We start from the raw sequence: 18,329 nt of genomic DNA on the forward strand, positions 1-18,329 counted from the left end.
CGAAACTCAGAAGGTGTTATACGCAAGTTACCTGTTGCAAGGTGACGCGACTGCTTGGTGGGAAACCAAGCAGGAGCTTCTGGAAATGGAGTTAGGATCTATTGCGGCAGTATCTTGGCCTCGGTTTAAAAAGGAATTTAATGATCGTTTCTTCCCGAATACTATGAGGAAACAAAAGGCACGAGAGTTTAACAATTTAGTACAAGGGATGATGACGGTTGAGCAGTATGCCCGGAAGTTTATAGAACTTGGGAAGTTTGCTACACATTTGATTGCTACGGAAGAGATGCGGATCGAGCGATTTCAGGAGGGTCTACGACGGGAGATCCGTAGACAGGTTGCTTGCTTGCAAATTCCGACTTTTCAGCAATTAGTTGAGGTTGCTTCGATTGCAGAGCGGGAGTTTATTGATCCTGTTGCTACACCAATGGGGCATAAAAGAAGAGCTTTTGGGGAAGGAAGTAGTTCGGGGTCTGCACCTAAGTTTATTTCCAGGACTGGGGCCCGACCGCAGATGGCCACCGGAGTACGAATGGGAGGTCGAGCGCCAGTATGTGGCAAATGCAATAGGTCGCATGTCGGCGAGTGCCACATGTCTGGGATTCAGTGTTTCAGATGCGGGCAAACAGGACATCTTGCTCGCAGCTGTCCTACCATGATGCAGGCGAATCGAGGCGGATATCGTGGTGGGAGGACTACCCCAAGACCACCTGCTCAAGCTAGGGTCTACGCTGTGACACCTGGTGAGGTGGACGATGAAGCTCAGGAAACCCAAAATGCTGGAGTTATCACAGGTATAAATTCTATTCAATCATTCGAGATACTTTATTTGGGTATTATGTTGGTTAGACTTAATTGGTAGTTTTAAATCTTTTAGGTAGAGTTCGACTATATGATTTTTATGCTTGCACTTTATTCGACTCGGGAGCATCTCAGTCATTCATTTCTGTCACCTTTGCTCGGATGTGCAACCTGGTTTTTAAACCTTTATCTCGGTCTTTGTTAGTGAAGTTACCAAATGGGGAAACTGTGTGGTGTTCGAAGGTTACCTTAGGTTGTCCTCTGGTTTTAAATGGAATGACTCTTAAAGCAGATTTGATAAGGTTTAAATTACTTGAGTTTGACATTATTCTAGGAATGGATTGGTTATATCAGTATTTTGCCAGCATTAATTGTCGAAGCAGAATTGTTAGTTTCCAACTACCTGGGGGTAAGTATTTAGAGTTTGCAGGAAGTAAGGTAAAGGTGAAACCTGCAGTTATATCTGCTGTTCAAGCAAGCAGGGACTTAGCTAATGGGGCGGATGCCTATTTGGTTCAAGTGGTATCTGCACTTTCGGAGAGGAAATCTGTAGCAGATATTCCGATTGTGTTGGAATTCTCTGATATATTTGTGGATGAGTTGCCTGGCTTGCCACCTGTTCGTGATTTGGAGTTCGCCATTGATCTAGAATCCGGTGCGGCACCTGTTCATAAGACCCCGTACCGAATGGCGCCAGCAGAGTTGAAAGAACTGAAAAGTCAATTACAGGAATTGGTAGATAAGGGGTTTATTCAGCCTAGTTTTTCACCTTGGGGAGCACCAGTGTTGTTTGTTAAAAAGAAGGATGGTACCCTCAGAATGTGTATAGATTACCGAGAACTCAATAAGGTAACCATTAAGAATAAGTACCCCCTACCTCGGATTAATGATTTATTCGATCAACTTCAAGGTGCTACTACTTTTTCAAAAATTGACTTAAAATCGGGATACTATCAATTGAGGATAAAGGAACAGGATATACCTAAGACTGCTTTTAGGTCTAGGTATGGGCATTATGAGTTTAAAGTGATGCCGTTCGGATTAGCAAATGCCCCTGCAGCATTTATGGATATGATGAATAGAGTATTCCGACCCTATATAGATTCCTTTGTGATAGTCTTTATTGATGATATTTTGGTTTATTCTAGAGAACCAAAAGAGCACGCCGGCCATCTTCGATTGGTGTTGGGTAAGTTAAGAGATCATCAACTCTTTGCAAATCTGAACAAGTGTGAATTTTGGTTGAAGGAGATTAAATTTCTTGGTCATGTTATGTCCCGGGATGGAGTAGCAGTTGATCCAAGTAAGGTCGAAGCTGTTTTGGCATGGCCACGTCCTTCAACGGTGCACGAAATTCGAAGTTTTTTAGGACTTGCTGGTTACTATCGCAGGTTTGTGGAAGGCTTTGCTCGATTATCTGGACCACTCACTACTCTTACCAGGAAAAATGTTGAGTTTGTTTGGTCAGACAAATGCGAGATAAGTTTTCAGGAGCTGAAGAAGAGGTTAACTACAGCACCTGTTTTGGCACTTCCGGAACCTCATAAGCCATTTGTAGTTTTTAGTGATGCTTCCAAATTTGGTTTGGGATGTGTGCTTATGCAGGAGGGAAGAGTTGTGGCGTATGCATCCCGCCAATTGAAAGATCATGAGAAGAATTATCCCACGCACGACTTGGAGTTAGCAGCTGTGGTTTTCGCTCTCAAAATTTGGCGGTACTATTTATATGGCGAGACTTGTGAAATTTACACTGATCATAAAAGCCTCAAACATCTTTTCTCGCAGAAAAATCTTAACATGAGACAGAGGAGGTGGTTGGAGTTAATCAGTGATTACCAGTGTGAAATTAAGTATCACCCAGGGAAAGCAAACCTGGTGGCTGATGCATTAAGTCGAAAGTCTTATTCAGTTGATGAGGTTAAATCATCAGGGTTGGACTCCCTTCTTTCTGGTATAAGGAGACTTCTTACCACTAGTTCTCAGCAGGAGGAGGTGTTGACTTCAATTCTTGATATCCGAATTCTTGATTTTGAGGAGTTGAAGACTCTGCAGGAAAATGACTCTAAGTTGCTAGACATTAAAGAAAGAGTCAAGAAGTCACAAGGACCCGCGCATTTCAGTCTAAGCAAAGATGACATTCTTTTATTCTGTAATCGTAGGGTGATTCCTACAGATTCAGAATTTAAAGAAAGAATCTTGTCTGAGGCCCATGCAGCACCTTATTCAGTTCACCCTGGAAGTACAAAAATGTACCGAGACTTAAAGAAAAGTTTTTGGTGGGAAGGAATGAAATGAGACATTGCTTTGTTTATTGCGAAATGTACAACTTGTCGGCAGGTTAAAGTGAGCATCAGAGGCCCGCTGGCTATCTTCAACCACTCCCTATTCCTGAGTGGAAATGGGACGACATCGCAATGGATTTTGTGGTAGGGTTGCCGAGGACTCCTAGTGGGAAGAACTCAATTTGGGTGATTGTTGATCGGTTGACCAAAAGCGCCCATTTCTTACCTATTTCTAACACTGATACTTTGGGAACCTTGACTCGGATTTATATCAAGGAAATCGTACGTCTTCATGGAATACCCATGAGTATAGTGTCAGATAGAGACCCACGATTCATGTCTCACTTCTGGAAAAGTTTGCAAACAGCCTTGGGCACCAAGTTGAAATTCAGCAGTGCTTATCATCCTCAAACCGACGGTCAATCAGAACGCACTATTCAGACTCTTGAGGATATGCTGCGAGCTTGTGTTTTGGATTTTAAGGGAAGTTGGGAAAATCATCTGTCGCTTATAGAGTTTGCGTATAATAACAGTTTTCAAGCGACTATTCAAATGGCCCCTTATGAAGCCCTTTATGGGAGGAAGTGTCGATCTCCCTTATTTTGGGATGAAGTTGGTGAAGGGAATCTACTTGGACCGAATATTGTTCAGGAGATGAAGAATCAGGTTCAAATTATAAGAGATAAGATGGCAGCTGCGCAGAGTCGTCAGAAGAGCTATTCGGACACGAGGAGAAGAGATTTATTATTTGAGATTGGTGATTGGGTTTACCTCAAAGTTTCTCCAATGAAAGTTGTTAAGCGTTTTGGTAAGAAAGGGAAACTTAGTCCGAGATATGTTGGCCCTTTTCAGATTCTGGAGAAGGTTGGACCAGTTGCTTATCGTATTGCTCTGCCAGAGCATTTTGGTGGAATTCATGATGTTTTCCACGTATCATCCTTAAAGAAAAGCTTTGGTCAGCAGGAGCCTCGTTTCGTTGATCCAGGGAGCATTCAACTCCGGTCTGATCTCACTTACGAAGTTGTTCCAACTCAGATCCTTGACATGAAGGAGCAACGATTAAGATCCAAGTCAATACCTCTAGTTATGGTATCTTGGGGAGATCCGTTAGCCCAGGATTTTTCGTGGGAGAGAGAGGCAGACATGAGAAAGTTCTACCCTTACTTATTCGGGTAGTTTTGAATATTTGTATTCTTTCTCAAGTTTGTTTAAGAGTTTTGTATTATGTTTTGGAATCAATTTAGGAACTTGGCAATTTCGAGGACGAAATTTCTTTTAAGGAGGGGAGGTTGTGAGATCTCTAGTTCACTTGATTTTTATCCTTATTATTCTAAGTGTTATTTTATTGTATTAATTAAATATGTTATTTGTTTTAGTATTTTATTTTAATTTAGAGAATTTATTTTTATTTGCTCTTTATTTTTGGACTTATAGGCTTTGCTTGATTTTTATTGGGCTTTGTGTGTATTTTTCTCTGCGGGCCGTGGGTGTGTGTGTATGTGTGACCCGAAAACCGGCCCAGCCCAGCAAGGGGGGCCCAGGCCTGTGCGGAACACAGCCCAGCCGTGCGGCCCGTGAGTGCTCAGCCACTCATTACAGAAACGGCGTCGTTTTGGGATGGAGCCCTAGCTCCATCTTATTCCCTTCTTGCGCCGCACCTTCTCCTTCCCGATTCTTCTCCTTCCTTCTCCTTTCTTCTACGATTTCTTCTCCACGCAGCTGCTGCCGATCTCCACGCAGCTACTACCGGAGTAAATCCCAGCCGTGAGCCACCTCCACCTACTCGTGTCGTTCGGCATGCACCCCGAAGGTTGCCATCAAACCCGTGGCATCGCACGGTCGCCACCATTTCCGCAAGCTCCTCGGTGGCGTCGGGCATGGCTTCCGTGTGTGCCGCCGTGCCACGCGTCCGCAAGAGGAGCTCTTTTCCTCCACGGCATGCTGCCGTTATTTCCTTCCTCCACCGTGCGACACGCACGCCATGCGAACCGCCACTTTTGGCCTATAAATAGGCCACGGCTTCTCTTGGTTTAGGGATCTCCATGGGTGTGTGTTTGGTGTTGTTTGTGTTAAACAAATCGGGATTTTTGTGTGATCCGAGAACAATTTCTCGAAAAATTTCTGGGTTTTGAATCCGTGAGGTGTGTGAGGTTGCCGAACTCTTGTGCTACCAAATCTTGTATTTTGGTTGGGAGTTGTTGTTAAGTTTTTCATCTGTGTTGTTCAAAACCGTGAGTTGAGAGAAACGGTTTCAGCCGTGAGACGCCGTCGCCACTGTTGGCTGCATTTCCTTTCACGTGATCTTCCAGATTTTTATTTCATTGTGTGTATGTAATTTTCTCTTTATTTGTAAATTCTCAAAGTTATAAATAAATTGTTATATTTATTGGTTTTATAAACTGTTGGTTATTGTACATTATTGATTTGATGAAATGAATTGTATTTATTGGAGTGTTGGGCTTTAATGGTATTGTGAAATAAATGGGCCTTGGGCCGTCAAAATTGTTGGGTTATTAAATGTAATTGGGCTTTGGGCCAGATTAGCGGATGAGACTATGCGTGTACTTATGAAATTATGTTTCGGCATTTATTGAGAATTTGTAAAATGAATTATTTAAATGTGTATTTTAATAAACTGTTGAAAAAGCATAAATTATCATTTTGTTAAAATTATGCGGAAACGTCACGAAGTCTGTTACATATTGATACTGTTGCATGAGTGCGTGTGTTTCACGACCCCAAGCCGAGATGGGGCATTATCTCGGTGGAGCTTCTCTGGTCACTCGGAAGCGTAACAGACTGACGTGACATCCTCTGAGTTGTCGCAGGGCGACGACGGGAACGGACGAGACGGTAACGCTCTCGTACTGATTCCGTGACCTTTGGCTGGCGAGGTTAGAGGATGCTTGGCCATGTACGCGCTGAGCGCGGAACTGAGCATCGCTCGTTACGAAGTCTCATGCACGGACGTTACCCGTGATGTGACGAAGAGAGCCAGGGTGTGCGGACGGTCCATAGGGGAGACCGTGGTGCATGCGTGAATTCTTATTATATGAATGGGACAAAAATGAAATTTTGGGTGAAAGAATAAAAATGATATTTTTGGGAAAGTAATGTAAGTTGTTATTTGTCCGCTTGGGATCACGTGTTTGCATAATTATGATTTAAATCTCTTTGATGTTATTTGGTTAATTACATGCTGAGATGTCAAAATCTCATAGTGGTGTTTACCCTACGGTTCCGTTTATGGTGCCGTAGATTTTGACGCAGAGCCCGTGTATGAACCTGAAGGACCAACTCTGCCTGAAGCTTAAGTCGCTGTTTTGTTGTTCAGCGTTTTTGGGACTTGTTTCCTTTATGTTATTTGCTTTCTTTAAATTATCTGACGGAAGACTGTAAAATATTTGTAAAGTTATTTTGCTGTTTTATGAACAATTCTGGTACTTTATAAAGAAAGACCTTTCATTTCCGCTGCGAAAATTACTGTACATTTTATGTATGTTGTACACTTTGAGCATCAGAGTTATTGGGGTGCGTGATCCATGAGGTCATCATCCCGGTGTCACGAACTCCATAAAAATAACACGTGGGGGTCGAGGGCGCCACACTCACTATCCAAATCGAAGCTAAAACAATAATACAAATGTTCAAATCAGAGAGAGAGAGAGAGACTTCAATGGACTCCCTTGCTTCCCAAATATGTTCTTAATATCTCTTTCTTTGCAGCTTGGCCTTATCCTCGGCGATGTTGTGAATCTTCAAAAAAACAAAACAAAAACAGAACCTAATATAAATCACTCAAAATCGAGCATTTGCGAGGACTGGATTTTGGGACCCAGCACAAGCAAAAGTACTGTTCTTCAATCACTATCCATGTTTCCTTATCTTGATATAAATACATTTATCACAATATCCAACTCTCCATATGACAGGTGGCCTACAGTATTTGCTGCTCTGCTCTTTTGTCATTGTTATGAACAGACAATCCTGTTTTAACTCATGACTTACAAGACAGCAGAGAGAGGATGAAATAAATACATTTATCACAATATCCAACTCTCCATATGACAGGTGGCCTACAGTATTTGCTGCTCTGCTCTTTTGTCATTGTTATGAACAGACAATCATGTTTTAACTCATGACTTACAAAGACAGCAGAGAGAGGATGAAATTTTTTTACTTGCTAGGCATTATAAGTTTTTTACTGAAAAAAAAAAAAAAACAAAGAAAACAAACGTAGATTGACAAAAAATTCGAACAGATATTTTGGGAAGCCATGCATGCTTTTGGTCCACAAGTAGTAGTCCACATAAAAAGAGAGCCTCCTGGAATGCACTTTGCCACCTTTTGTGTCGAATAAATTCCGTCGAGGTTGCCATTGTCGCGACAACTATTTCGTGAAAATCGTGACCAACACATAATAAAATAAATATATATATATATATATATAATTCTTAAAATTAAGATATGACAATTGAGAATAATGAACCCCGAAATTCTTCATATTTGTATTTCATTTATAATTCTACATTAATTCAGCTTTCTTAAAACCATCAAGCTAGTTTTACGTCAAAACTGAGCCAAATTGTGCCCTTTTTTCTTCACTGCTATCAGATACAAATATGCAATATATAGCATAGTAATGATATCTGATGTATAAGTTTTACGCATTTATTTGAAAAAAAAAAAGTGTGATTCACTAAAAATTAATAATTTTTAAATGTAGATTTTATATTTATCTATCTTTTTTAAAATGAATGTATAAAATTTATACATTTTAAAACTGTAAATATCATTTTTTAACTTATAATACCCTACAAATCGAATATAATTTTTTTAAAAAAATAATCTGTACAGCGTACAAATTCCTTTAAAAAAAGAATCCTGCTATTCTTCCTCCGAGCATGTACCGTATGGCGTATCCCACGTGCAATTGTATTTTTTTTTATTTTTCTTTTAAATATCTTTAAAAATTTTTTAATATATATATCTAAATATATTAATAGTATCTTGTTTAAATATTTAAAAAAGAAAAAAAAATTAAAATACATTATCCGTCAAATCCAAAAAGGCAAAACCATGGACAGACTAGTATTTTTCTTAAAAAATAGGTAAATATGAGACACCAAAAAAAAATAATTTTTTAACAATAAATCTGGCTACTTTTATAAAAAGAGTATGAACGGATATTGAAAGTAAATCTAATATTACTCAATTATTTATCTAAATTTAATTTATATAAAAAAAAAAGATAGATATTGAAACAGTATTTGATTTACTCAATTATTTATCCAAAATTAATTTAGTAAAAAAAAAAAAGAACACATTTTGAAAAAAAATCCCCTGATCAGATATTTATTTCCAAATTCTCAGGACTGATGCTTTACTTCAGTCCCTCCCGTAGCCAAAAATATCTATCACTTCACCAACATCTCAAGAACCTTCAAAAGCAATCAGATATTTTTAACCCACCTGATCAGTACCGGTAACCCCTCGTCTACCTAAATCTTTGGTACTCGCGTTTTTCCATAAAATATTTATTAAATTTCATTCAATAAGGCATGAGAGAGAAGAAAGTTATTTTTTAAATCCACATGTGCTTTAACGGCGGCGAGTATATCCTTTCTATATTCTCCAGTCAACTACCCTTTCCTACCGAACTGCACACCCTCTATAAAGAACCACGAGAGTTTCCATCTTTGCTATTCAAATTTCATACGACTCGCATCAAAACCACCGGGCTGTTTACCGGCGGCGTCGGACGTGGTTTTCCGGTTGTCATGGACTCGCACGTACCAACCCATCAAACTGGTTCATGGACCAACGAGAAGCACGTGCGCTTCTTGAACACCATGGAGGCCACGTTTGTGCGTTCAATGTTTGAGAGCAACGATCGGAATGTTCTCCGTCTGGACCGTCACTTGCCGGACAGCTCGGAGTCGACCTTAGATTCGAAGGCACAGAGGAGAGATAAGCACGCCACCTCCGGTAATGTTAACTGCATGCTGTGATCTATCGTGCACTGGTGGTGCAAGTGGCGCATGTTCTTGTCAATGGGTTTCATTTGAAGTTGCTAACTAAAATTCTTTATTTGGTGCACATTTCTGTTTGTCTAGAAAGAACGGATTTTTATTAACATCATGTAGAGAGGTGAAAAACATTTTCCCGATGAAATATTAATGTTTTAAACTTGTACAATTAATGGGTTTCGACATGCCAAACAAACGCAACCTGCAGAAATATGGGTACTGTAATTGTCGAAGATGCCTTCAGATATTTGTGACATTATGACATCCTTTTTGGTCTTATTCTCTCTGTGCTCTTTTTGGAGTTCTTTTGAGTTAATCGCGTTAGTTATAATTTGTTTTGGTTTTCTTGCAGTAGGCGGAGGATCCAGAAAGGACAGCACTAGAGCTGACAAGAGACCAAGGGCTAGAGTGTCATCCCGCCCCTGTAATCCATCAAAAGATCAGGTTGGTTACACATTTTTGCAATAAACATGTCGAGTGTGTTATTTATAGGTTTTTTATTTTGGACTGGGTGTGAAAGATGTGAACTTGTCTACAAATGCTTATTGGGCAGTGTAATTTAAGAGTTTTGAGGTACTTAACTACCCGATCCTGATTAGAGAAATTTAACCTGACCCCTCTCAGCTTCTGGGTTCCTCTTCAACCCAAAAGTACAGATCTTTGTGAGCTATTGATTACAATGAACGACCTTATAGTCAAAAAGCCTTTGTTTTTATACGTGCTTCTGCTATATGTATACATGGGTTTATCATTGCTTCCACAACATGGGAGAGGCTGAAATTGCACCCTTTTTTCTGGGTTCTGCATCTTAATTGGAGTCTGTTTGAGAAGGTATAATGCAGTTGATCTTTATGATAGATTAAAGATTTTTGTGTCCCAATAGGTGGTCCCACAGCTGGAAAGTAAAACAGACGGTGATCAAGATGGGACATGAGAGAGACCGCTTTAACGTACCGGTGGCACCTGTCATCTGTGAAAGATTCTTTCTGTAATAAATTTTTTTCTTTTGTTTTATTTTCTGCTGTGTTTTTTTCACCCTTATACTCTCTTCTTTCTTGTTTTATTTGCTAGCTTCTGTAATAATATGGCTGGAAGATTTGTGCATGGGAGATCACCATTTGAGTGCACTTAAAAGGATTTAATGTGCTATGCTAGTGGCCGTTTTAGTGCACTCTTCATAGGTGTCAAACCCATTTTGTATATTCTTCTGGATCGTCAATTTGGTTCAGTGCCACGGTGTGTCATAGGTTGAAAATTAGCGTTTTCTTCTTTTTAGTATTCCTAATAAAGTTTGCTATTAATTTCTTCTCTTTTAAGGATTGTTTATACGAGATATTTTGCTTAGGGTAGGTGTAGGATGTCGAATTGGGTTAACGCATCGTGTCATGTCAAGTTTTATATATTATACTATATGGGTTAACTTGAATACTGCTTATTAAGTTTATCGTGTTAAAATTTTAAATCTTAACAGACTTTTTAACATAACTTGTTGGGTCGTGTATATCCATTTTTACTAGTTAGTGAATACTATAAAATAGATTAACACCACTTGACTTATTTCAATCTGTTTATATTAATGGGTTGAACAAATTTAAAATTAACTCGTTTGACCTAATTAAGTTTTAACTCGTTTGACCTATAAAAAAATATAAAATTAATTATAAATTCAAAATTACAATCTAAATAATAAAAATATTAAATTTAAAATTTTAATAATTTTATTTTTAGGTATAAGAATATAATTGTTAATTTTAAATTTTTTAATGAGTCAAAATGAGTGGACCCATTATCAATATGTTAAAAAAAATATCTTAATAAATCAATTCGTTTTTTACTCAAACCTGTTAAGATTAAATTTAAACTTGTTATTATCGTGTTTGTGTTGAGTTAACGGATTGTATCGTATATTATCACTTTTAAATAAGAGTGTTAGAGTTTTAATATTCTTAATTTGTAAATTTATTTTTATAAAATCACAATTTCTTGCGATATAATACATTAAATTTTAAAATTATTTTTATGATAAAATATATTTATATAAAATCATATTCAATTTATAAATTTACAGAACGTGTCAATCAATAATTATTGTGAAATTTAGTGCATGGCCGAAGATGGTACAAAAGGGATAAAGGAGATAAGAGACGTGGACGTCCAGACGGAGAGTTTGCATATCGATCTGTTGGTCAAATCACATTTTAATAATAAAGTTTGTTGTGCTATCCATTCATCTTATAATGCAATCCAGTCCAATGGATTTGTTAGACTTTGAAGCTTATCTATCCAGAAGAGAAGATCTAGGGAAGATTTTTTCCTGTTTCCACTTTTTTTATGTTAATATTTTGGGTTTTTTTCTTTCTCAAAAGAGTACTTTATAGAGGAAGTAGTGACAAAAGGTAGATTACTCTCAAGTGATTTAGTATATATTAGGCAATTTTAATATTGATTCACTTCTTATTATTAAGTTATTAGATTTATTTTTTTAATGAGATTAGGGTCTAAGTTATGGCTTAAATCCGAAGGAGCACCTGCGGTCCTTTACCGTCTAGGCCCTTCTTGTCACGTTTCCAACGTATAGAAGGTAGAGTGCTATTATGGTATGTTCGGGCAGAGGGAAACTACCCCCAATCATCCACTCCTACTATTTTTATTTTTTACTTTTTTTTTTTTTTTAAAATAAAAAAAGTAGAACTTAAGAAACTATTATTTAAAAAATCCACAATATTTTGCATAAATGGATAGAAAAGGAAGAGGTTCAACTTCTGCATTGTGAGGCTCCGTTTGATTGAGAAGTGATATTAACTCATCTTATTATTATAATTTTTTTAAATTTTTATATAAAATATAATAAATAATTTAAATTTTTTAAATCTTAAAATAATAATAATATTAAAAAAATAATATTTTATTCAACTTTTATTTCATCTCAACTCTCAATCCAAACGAAACCTAATAACTATCGCATCTCTAATGAGTCAAACTTCTTAAAACCATTTTGTTTGGGTTGACAGGGATACGAGGTGGCCAATAACCATTGAAAAACGAACATTCACCAGAAGAGACAGATTTTAGGATAATGTATGCCTATGTTGTGGGTACAAGACTTTTGAATTCCAGCTCAAAGTATGTACGCTGTTGGTTGTAAGCTCTTTACTAATGGATCAAACAAAAGAAGCAATGGTTGTTGGACGAGAAAGATCCCTCCACCTGGAAGCCCTGTTCACAAACTTTGCTCAGCAAAAATTCAAAGACAGAAAATGAACAGATTAATGGATCGCCCACGAAATGTGATGGGTTGGATTTCTCTTTTCCAACCTTATAGTACCGTTGTGAATTGGAATACGAGTTGCCCAAACAAAACAAAAAACCCCATAAAAGTAACGGATTAAAGAGTTGAAAATGATATCATTTTGGCGCCCTGGATCACGACAATGCTACACATAATGGACTGACTTTCATCCTCCTTTTTTCGCTGCAATCATGAAATTCCAAACTACAAAATGGTGCAACTCCCAGAATCGATACGTAAAAGTTTTTTTTTTACAGTACTTGCAGAGATATCAAATTACTCATAAGCGTGTTTGAAACACCAAATTGCAGTTAGATTTTACTAAACTGAAACTCTTTACAACTAAAGATTCACAGTAAATTATTGTAACAATAAACCTATTACCCCTAATCAAACAGAAACTCTACATCTACTACTACTCTTTGAGCGCTTTCAGTAACTTCAGTACTTGAAGCATGGAAGGCCTGTTGGCAGGAATGTCAGACAGACATACACAAGCAATCTGCAGCATTTGAAGCATCATCTGCTTTGAATCAGCATTAAGAACAACAGGATCAAGAACATCAATGGCCTTCCGGCTATTGATCTTTTGAAACACCCAACCGACCAGATTCCCGCCTTCAATCTCTTTAAAAACAGGTCCAGTTGGCTCTTTCCCGGTCACTAATTCAAGTAAAATTACCCCAAAACTGTAAACATCTCCCCTTGAAGTGGACCTCCCACTCTGCCCATACTCGGGAGGAATGTAGCCAAATGTTCCTGCAATGTCAGTTGTAACATGAGTCTCACAAGCACTGATCAATCTTGCAAGCCCAAAGTCTGCAACCTTGGGTTCAAAGTCTTCATCGAGTAAGATGTTGCTGGCTTTAATATCCCTGTGAATTATATGGGGGACGAACCCATGGTGAAGAAAAGCAAGCCCACGTGCAGCACCAGTTGCAATCTTGAAGCGTCTGTCCCAGTTGAGGATTTCAAGAGCCCCTGTCCGACTTCTCAGCCAAAGATCTAGGCTCCCATTGACCATATATTCATACACCAGGAGCTTTTCCTCCCCGAAGGAGCAGTACCCAAGCAATGGGACGAGATTTTGGTGCTTAACCTTTCCCAAAGTTTCCATTTCAGCAATAAATTCCCGATTACCCTGTGTTTTAGCTTCGCTTAGCTTCTTAACAGCAACGGTTTTACCATTGGGCAAGGTTGCTTTGTATACAGTTCCAAAACCTCCATCTCCAATTATGTTTGTCTTGCAGAAATTGTTCGTGGCTTCAAGAATATCAACCAAGGTTAGTTTCAGGAGAGGCTGCTCAAACATGGCTAGATTGATGCTCAAAGGTTCCTTAGATCTGCTGCTGCTTAAGAAGTAGAGATTTTGATCTATAAAACTGTCTAATTTGCTTTCCTCGATTTCCTCAGGACCATTCTGCCAGCAGTTTCCAGGAATCCATCTCCGCATAGCAAAAACTACAGTAAGAATGATGAGTGTAACTCCAACTACAATCCCAGCCAGCCCCCAGGCATTTAACAATGCTGACTTCTCAAAGCTTCTAATCTGGCAGTCCAAACCCATAATTCTCCCACAAAGGTTTTTGTTCCCCGCAAGCAGAATTCTTGATAGGTTCAGACAAATACCGTTTCTGGGAACAGGCCCTTCCAATCTATTTTCCTCTAAATTCAGGAAAAACAGGTTCATTAGGCCACATATTTTTTCTGGTATATGTCCAGAAAGCCTATTCCTCGAAAGATCAAAATACTCAAGTTGCATCAGATTCCCAAGGTCTGGTGGAATATACCCAGCAAACAAATTTCCATGTAGATCCAAACGTGTCAAGTAGGACAAATTGCCCAAAGACCTTGGCAACTCCCCACCAAAGAAATTATTACTGAAATTCATAGTTTCAATCTTCCAGGACATGGAATTGGAGAACAGCTCATCAACCTGACCAGAAAGCCTGTTCTGCTGAACATAAAGACCCACAAGGTTCAGCATGCTTGATAAAGAAGCAGGAAGCTCACCATTGAGATCGTTAGAGCTCAAATCTAAGTGGGTCAGCTCTGTTAAGTTCCCCAAACTCATTGGAAGTGAACCAGATAACTTATTACCAGTCAAGTTGAGCTTCACCAAACTACTCAAACGACCTAAGCTTCCAGGGATCATGCCTGTGAGCAGATTGTTTCCAAGATACAATCCTTGAAGCTTGCGGGAATCACCAAATTCCGGTGGAATGGAGCCAGTTAGCAAATTACCTGACAAATCCAACGTCGTAAGGTTTGTTAAGCGAGAGAGGGATCTTGGAATTCCTCCAGAAAGCATGTTGTTGCTGATTAAAAGATCCACCACCACCACACAGTTTCCCAACTCTTCAGGGATTGTGCCAGAAAATCTATTGAAAGACAGATCAAACACCCCGTGGTGTTGAACAAAGCTCAAATCAGGCATGGTGGCCTGACGAAAATACAAGGACGGATTTGAAGGAATGAACCCAGACAGATTGTTGTGAGAAAGGACCAGGCATTGTAGCTGAGCCAGGTCAGCAAGTTTCTCCGGAATAGAGCCATCAAGAAGATTGTTTCCAAGGTCCAAAGTCGTAAGTGAAGTGCAGTCTCCAAGCTCCGTTGGAATGTTCCCTTCCAGGAGATTCAAATTCAAATTAAGAACAGAAAGAGCTGTGAGATTTCCAAACTCCTTTGGTATACCGCCTCTCAACTGGTTATTACTGAGAACAAGCCTTTGCAAAGCAACTGCGCTGCCAATCTCCATAGGAAGAGAGCCCTCCAACAGATTATTCCCAGCAGAGAATTCCATCAAACTCGTTGAATTCCATAGACTCGCAGGTATTGTACCCGTGAAGTTATTGGAGTCGAGATCAAGTACCATCAGTGGAAGCTCAAAAAGGTACACCGGTATCGTACCAACGATCTCATTATTCACCAAAACCAACTGGGTAAGATTCCTGCACTTCAGAAACGTGTTCTCAATCGTCCCTGACAGGAAATTACTATCAAGATCAATCTCTGTAAGTGATAAGGCATTACACAACTCCTCTGGTATCGAACCCGTCAACAAGTTATTGCTCAAGCTGAGATGGTTGAGCATAGAGAAATTCCCAATCTCGGGCGGGATTTCCCCGGTGAACCGATTGCTTGAAAGTAAAAGCGACTCCATCATTTCCCACTTTCCTAGCCAAGAAGGCAATGGCCCCGAAAGTTCATTCTTTTCAGCAGAAAATGTCAACATGGGAGCTCAGATAGCTCCTCTGGCAATGACCCGGATAACGAATTAAACGAAAGCATCAAAGTTTTTAAGTTACTACAGTTTCCAAGCTCGGCCGGAACGGACCCATTCAGCTCAGCAAATACGAGATTCAAAATGCTCAAGTTCTGCAACTTCCCAATAGACTTTGGTATTGAACACCTTAACGGGTTATATGAAAGGTCGAGTTTGCTGAGTGATTCTAACTGAGAAAATTCATCGGGCAACGGACCCGTTAGTAAACAGGACGGTGAAAAAAAGTTTTCGAGCTTTTGCAGCTCGCCAATTTCTTTAGGAACCTGACCAGAAAACTTGTTAATTCCGATATAAAGATCAGTGAGGTTCTTCAAGGAACCAATTTCCGGTGGGATTGTCCCAGAAAAGGAATTGTTCGATATGTCCAATGAAGTTAGAGACTGAAGGTTTGTAAAAAGTATTGGTGGGAGAGAACCTGAGAGGAGATTATTTCCAACGTCCAGGAACTGGAGCCGGGTCAAGCTCCCTATCCGGGGCGGGACATTTCCGGTGAGTGCGTTCCCGGAGAGGTCGAGGGTTCTCAGCTGGGTCAGTTCTCCGAGCTGTTCTGGGATTTTACCAGTAAGAGAGTTGGGCCCGAGTTTGAGGGTCTGCAGCTGGGTTAACTCAGTGAGTTGAAGCGGGATCTCCCCGGACAACTCGTTGCCGCCTAGAGAGAGCTCTGTCAGGCTTTGAAGATTGGATATCTGAGACGGGATTTTTCCGTAGAGGAAGTTGGAGGAGAGGTCTAGAGAAATGAGGCTGGAAAGAGAGAACAGAGAAGGAGAGAGTGGACCTTTGAGGGACCGTGTTGGAAGGGAGAGTTGGACGATTCGGCCAAGGTGGCAGGAGACGCCGACCCAGTTGCAGTGAGGGGTAGATGGGTTCCATTGAAAAAGAACATGTGGGTCTTCAAGAGAGGTTTTGAAGGCCAGAAGAGCTTTTCTTTCTGGTATTTGCTCATTGAGGTCTGAAAAGGCCAAAAGGAAAAAGTGGAGCACAAAGAGGGTGAGAATCTGGAGCTTGGGAGCCATAACTGTTAGGGTTTAACGTGTGAAGAAATGAACTTTTTTTTACACATGAAGAAAGCTTATATAAAGGAGTCCATCAATAAAGAGAGGGGCATGGAGGTTGGGAAGCTTGAAAGCCATGGCCAATGCATTTCCCATTACACACACACAAATTAACGCAGAAGGAGAGGTACGGTGCTGGAAGGGGCCAAAAGAAGTTACATGTGTCAGAGAAAGGGCACTCAGCTCACGTGACTTTGAGACATTGTAACGGCAACTCAGTTTTTTATGCGAGAAATGATTTTTATAAATTTTAAATAAATAGATAAGTCTCGTGATAAAAAAAAATATAAAAAAATTATTATTTATTATTAAGACCTAATTTTTTTACAAAAAAAATTTATATAAAATTTATCTATTTATACTTATATCTATCATTACTCTTTTAATTTTGTAAGAAACCACCAAAGGCCTCGCTATTTATCCTTTTAGACCAAAATCCATAAAAATAGAATAAATAAATAAAAAAATTGTGATAGTGACAATGTACATCCATCACGCAACATACAAGGAATCCTCCTCCTACTGCTTGGCTGCTGCTACGTCAGAAAACCCGGGTTTTGTCTTTACTCTCTCTTTTTCTTTTCATTTTGGTTGGCAAATATGGCCAATTTTGCCTCTCACTTTTCGTACGTCCTTTTTTTGTTGTTGTGGTTTTTTATCTATAATTTTGAGAAAATGATTTATATATAATATTTTATATAATTATATTTTAAATGAGAAGTATTTTTATAAAATATTTTATAAAAATAATATTATTTCATAAAAATATCTTATTTTATAATATTATTATATAATATATTATACAATATGTTACTAGTATATCATTATTAGTATTCATCTCAACTCATCTCACTATTATTTATTACTATTCATTAACTTTAATTCATAAATTTTATTACTATTCACAATCTATTTTATTACTATTCACAATCTATCTTAACTTACTTTAACTCATTTTTAAATCCAAACGAGACCTTAATTTTGTTCGTTTGTTCGTTCATGAATGGATACTCTCCATGATCACTCTCGTGACTTTTGCACTTTTCATGGTTCTAGCTTCGTGGTTGAGTGGAATCTAACAACTCCGGCACTATTTTATATATTGAAATATATATGGTGAATGAAGATCACGAATATTATCCCAATTAAAGTATGAAAAATCCAGGGTGGCCTGACATGGAGAAGTCACCACATTTTATATTTTTTTGAGCCAATTTAGATTCAAAAGCCATTACATGCAGCACTTTGTTATGATCATAGCCATTGATATTTTTTTTTTCTTTTAATATTAGTTGTTCTTTCCCCCTCAATAATCACTCCGCTAATTCCCTTTAAAACCTCTATGATCCGTTTTAATTCAAAAAATATTTCATCTCATCTCATTATTATAATTTTTTCAAACTCTCACACAAAATATAATAAACAATTACATTTTTTTAAATCTCAATTCAAATTTTTCAAATCTCAAAAATATAATAATAGTAAAAATTAATATTCTAACAATATTTTTTTTAACTTTCATCTAAAACCATCTCATCTCAAAATCTAAACCAGCCCTATATCTTAAGGATATCTAACCCTCCAAAGGGG

General features: G+C 38.5%; 3 protein-coding genes across 4 annotated transcripts; 2 read left to right on the plus strand and 1 right to left on the minus strand.

The window, feature by feature from the left end:
- The first annotated feature begins 3,770 nt into the window (after window positions 1-3,770).
- Window positions 3,771-4,259, plus strand: LOC121252399. The gene has a single exon (XM_041152006.1). It carries the CDS (start codon window positions 3,771-3,773, stop codon window positions 4,257-4,259), a length of 489 nt encoding a protein of 162 aa, XP_041007940.1.
- Window positions 4,260-8,661: 4,402 nt separating this feature from the next.
- LOC121251444 lies at window positions 8,662-10,367 on the plus strand. 2 transcript variants are annotated; one of them, XM_041150705.1, is made up of 3 exons: window positions 8,662-9,071; window positions 9,465-9,556; window positions 9,996-10,367. In XM_041150705.1, the coding sequence occupies exons 1-3, from the start codon at window positions 8,678-8,680 to the stop codon at window positions 10,044-10,046; spliced, it is 537 nt and encodes a 178-aa protein (XP_041006639.1). In that variant the 5' UTR covers window positions 8,662-8,677; the 3' UTR covers window positions 10,047-10,367. The 2 variants fall into 2 exon arrangements, with proteins under 2 accessions (XP_041006639.1, XP_041006640.1); XM_041150706.1 differs by having other exon boundaries at window positions 9,468-9,556.
- A 2,265-nt stretch (window positions 10,368-12,632) lies between these two features.
- Window positions 12,633-16,870, minus strand: LOC121253101 (leucine-rich repeat receptor protein kinase EMS1-like). The gene is given in 2 exon segments (XM_041153006.1): window positions 12,633-15,641; window positions 15,644-16,870. Coding segments are annotated over 2 exon segments (3,882 nt in total). The 5' UTR covers window positions 16,701-16,870; the 3' UTR covers window positions 12,633-12,816.
- Window positions 16,871-18,329: the final 1,459 nt, after the last annotated feature.

This window comes from Juglans microcarpa x Juglans regia, chromosome 2S, assembly GCF_004785595.1.
Source record: "Juglans microcarpa x Juglans regia isolate MS1-56 chromosome 2S, Jm3101_v1.0, whole genome shotgun sequence".
Lineage (NCBI taxonomy): Eukaryota > Viridiplantae > Streptophyta > Magnoliopsida > Fagales > Juglandaceae > Juglans > Juglans microcarpa x Juglans regia.

Coding starts and splice junctions, on each gene's coding strand:
- LOC121252399 (XM_041152006.1), top strand. CDS start 3,771: ATGGCAGCTGCGCAGAGTCGTCAGAAGAGCTATTCGGACACGAGGAGA.
- LOC121251444 (XM_041150705.1), top strand. CDS start 8,678: ATGTGCTTTAACGGCGGCGAGTATATCCTTTCTATATTCTCCAGTCAA. Junction 9,072..9,464: donor AGATAAGCACGCCACCTCCG/GTAATGTTAACT, acceptor GTTTTCTTGCAG/TAGGCGGAGGATCCAGAAAG. Junction 9,557..9,995: donor GTAATCCATCAAAAGATCAG/GTTGGTTACACA, acceptor GTGTCCCAATAG/GTGGTCCCACAGCTGGAAAG.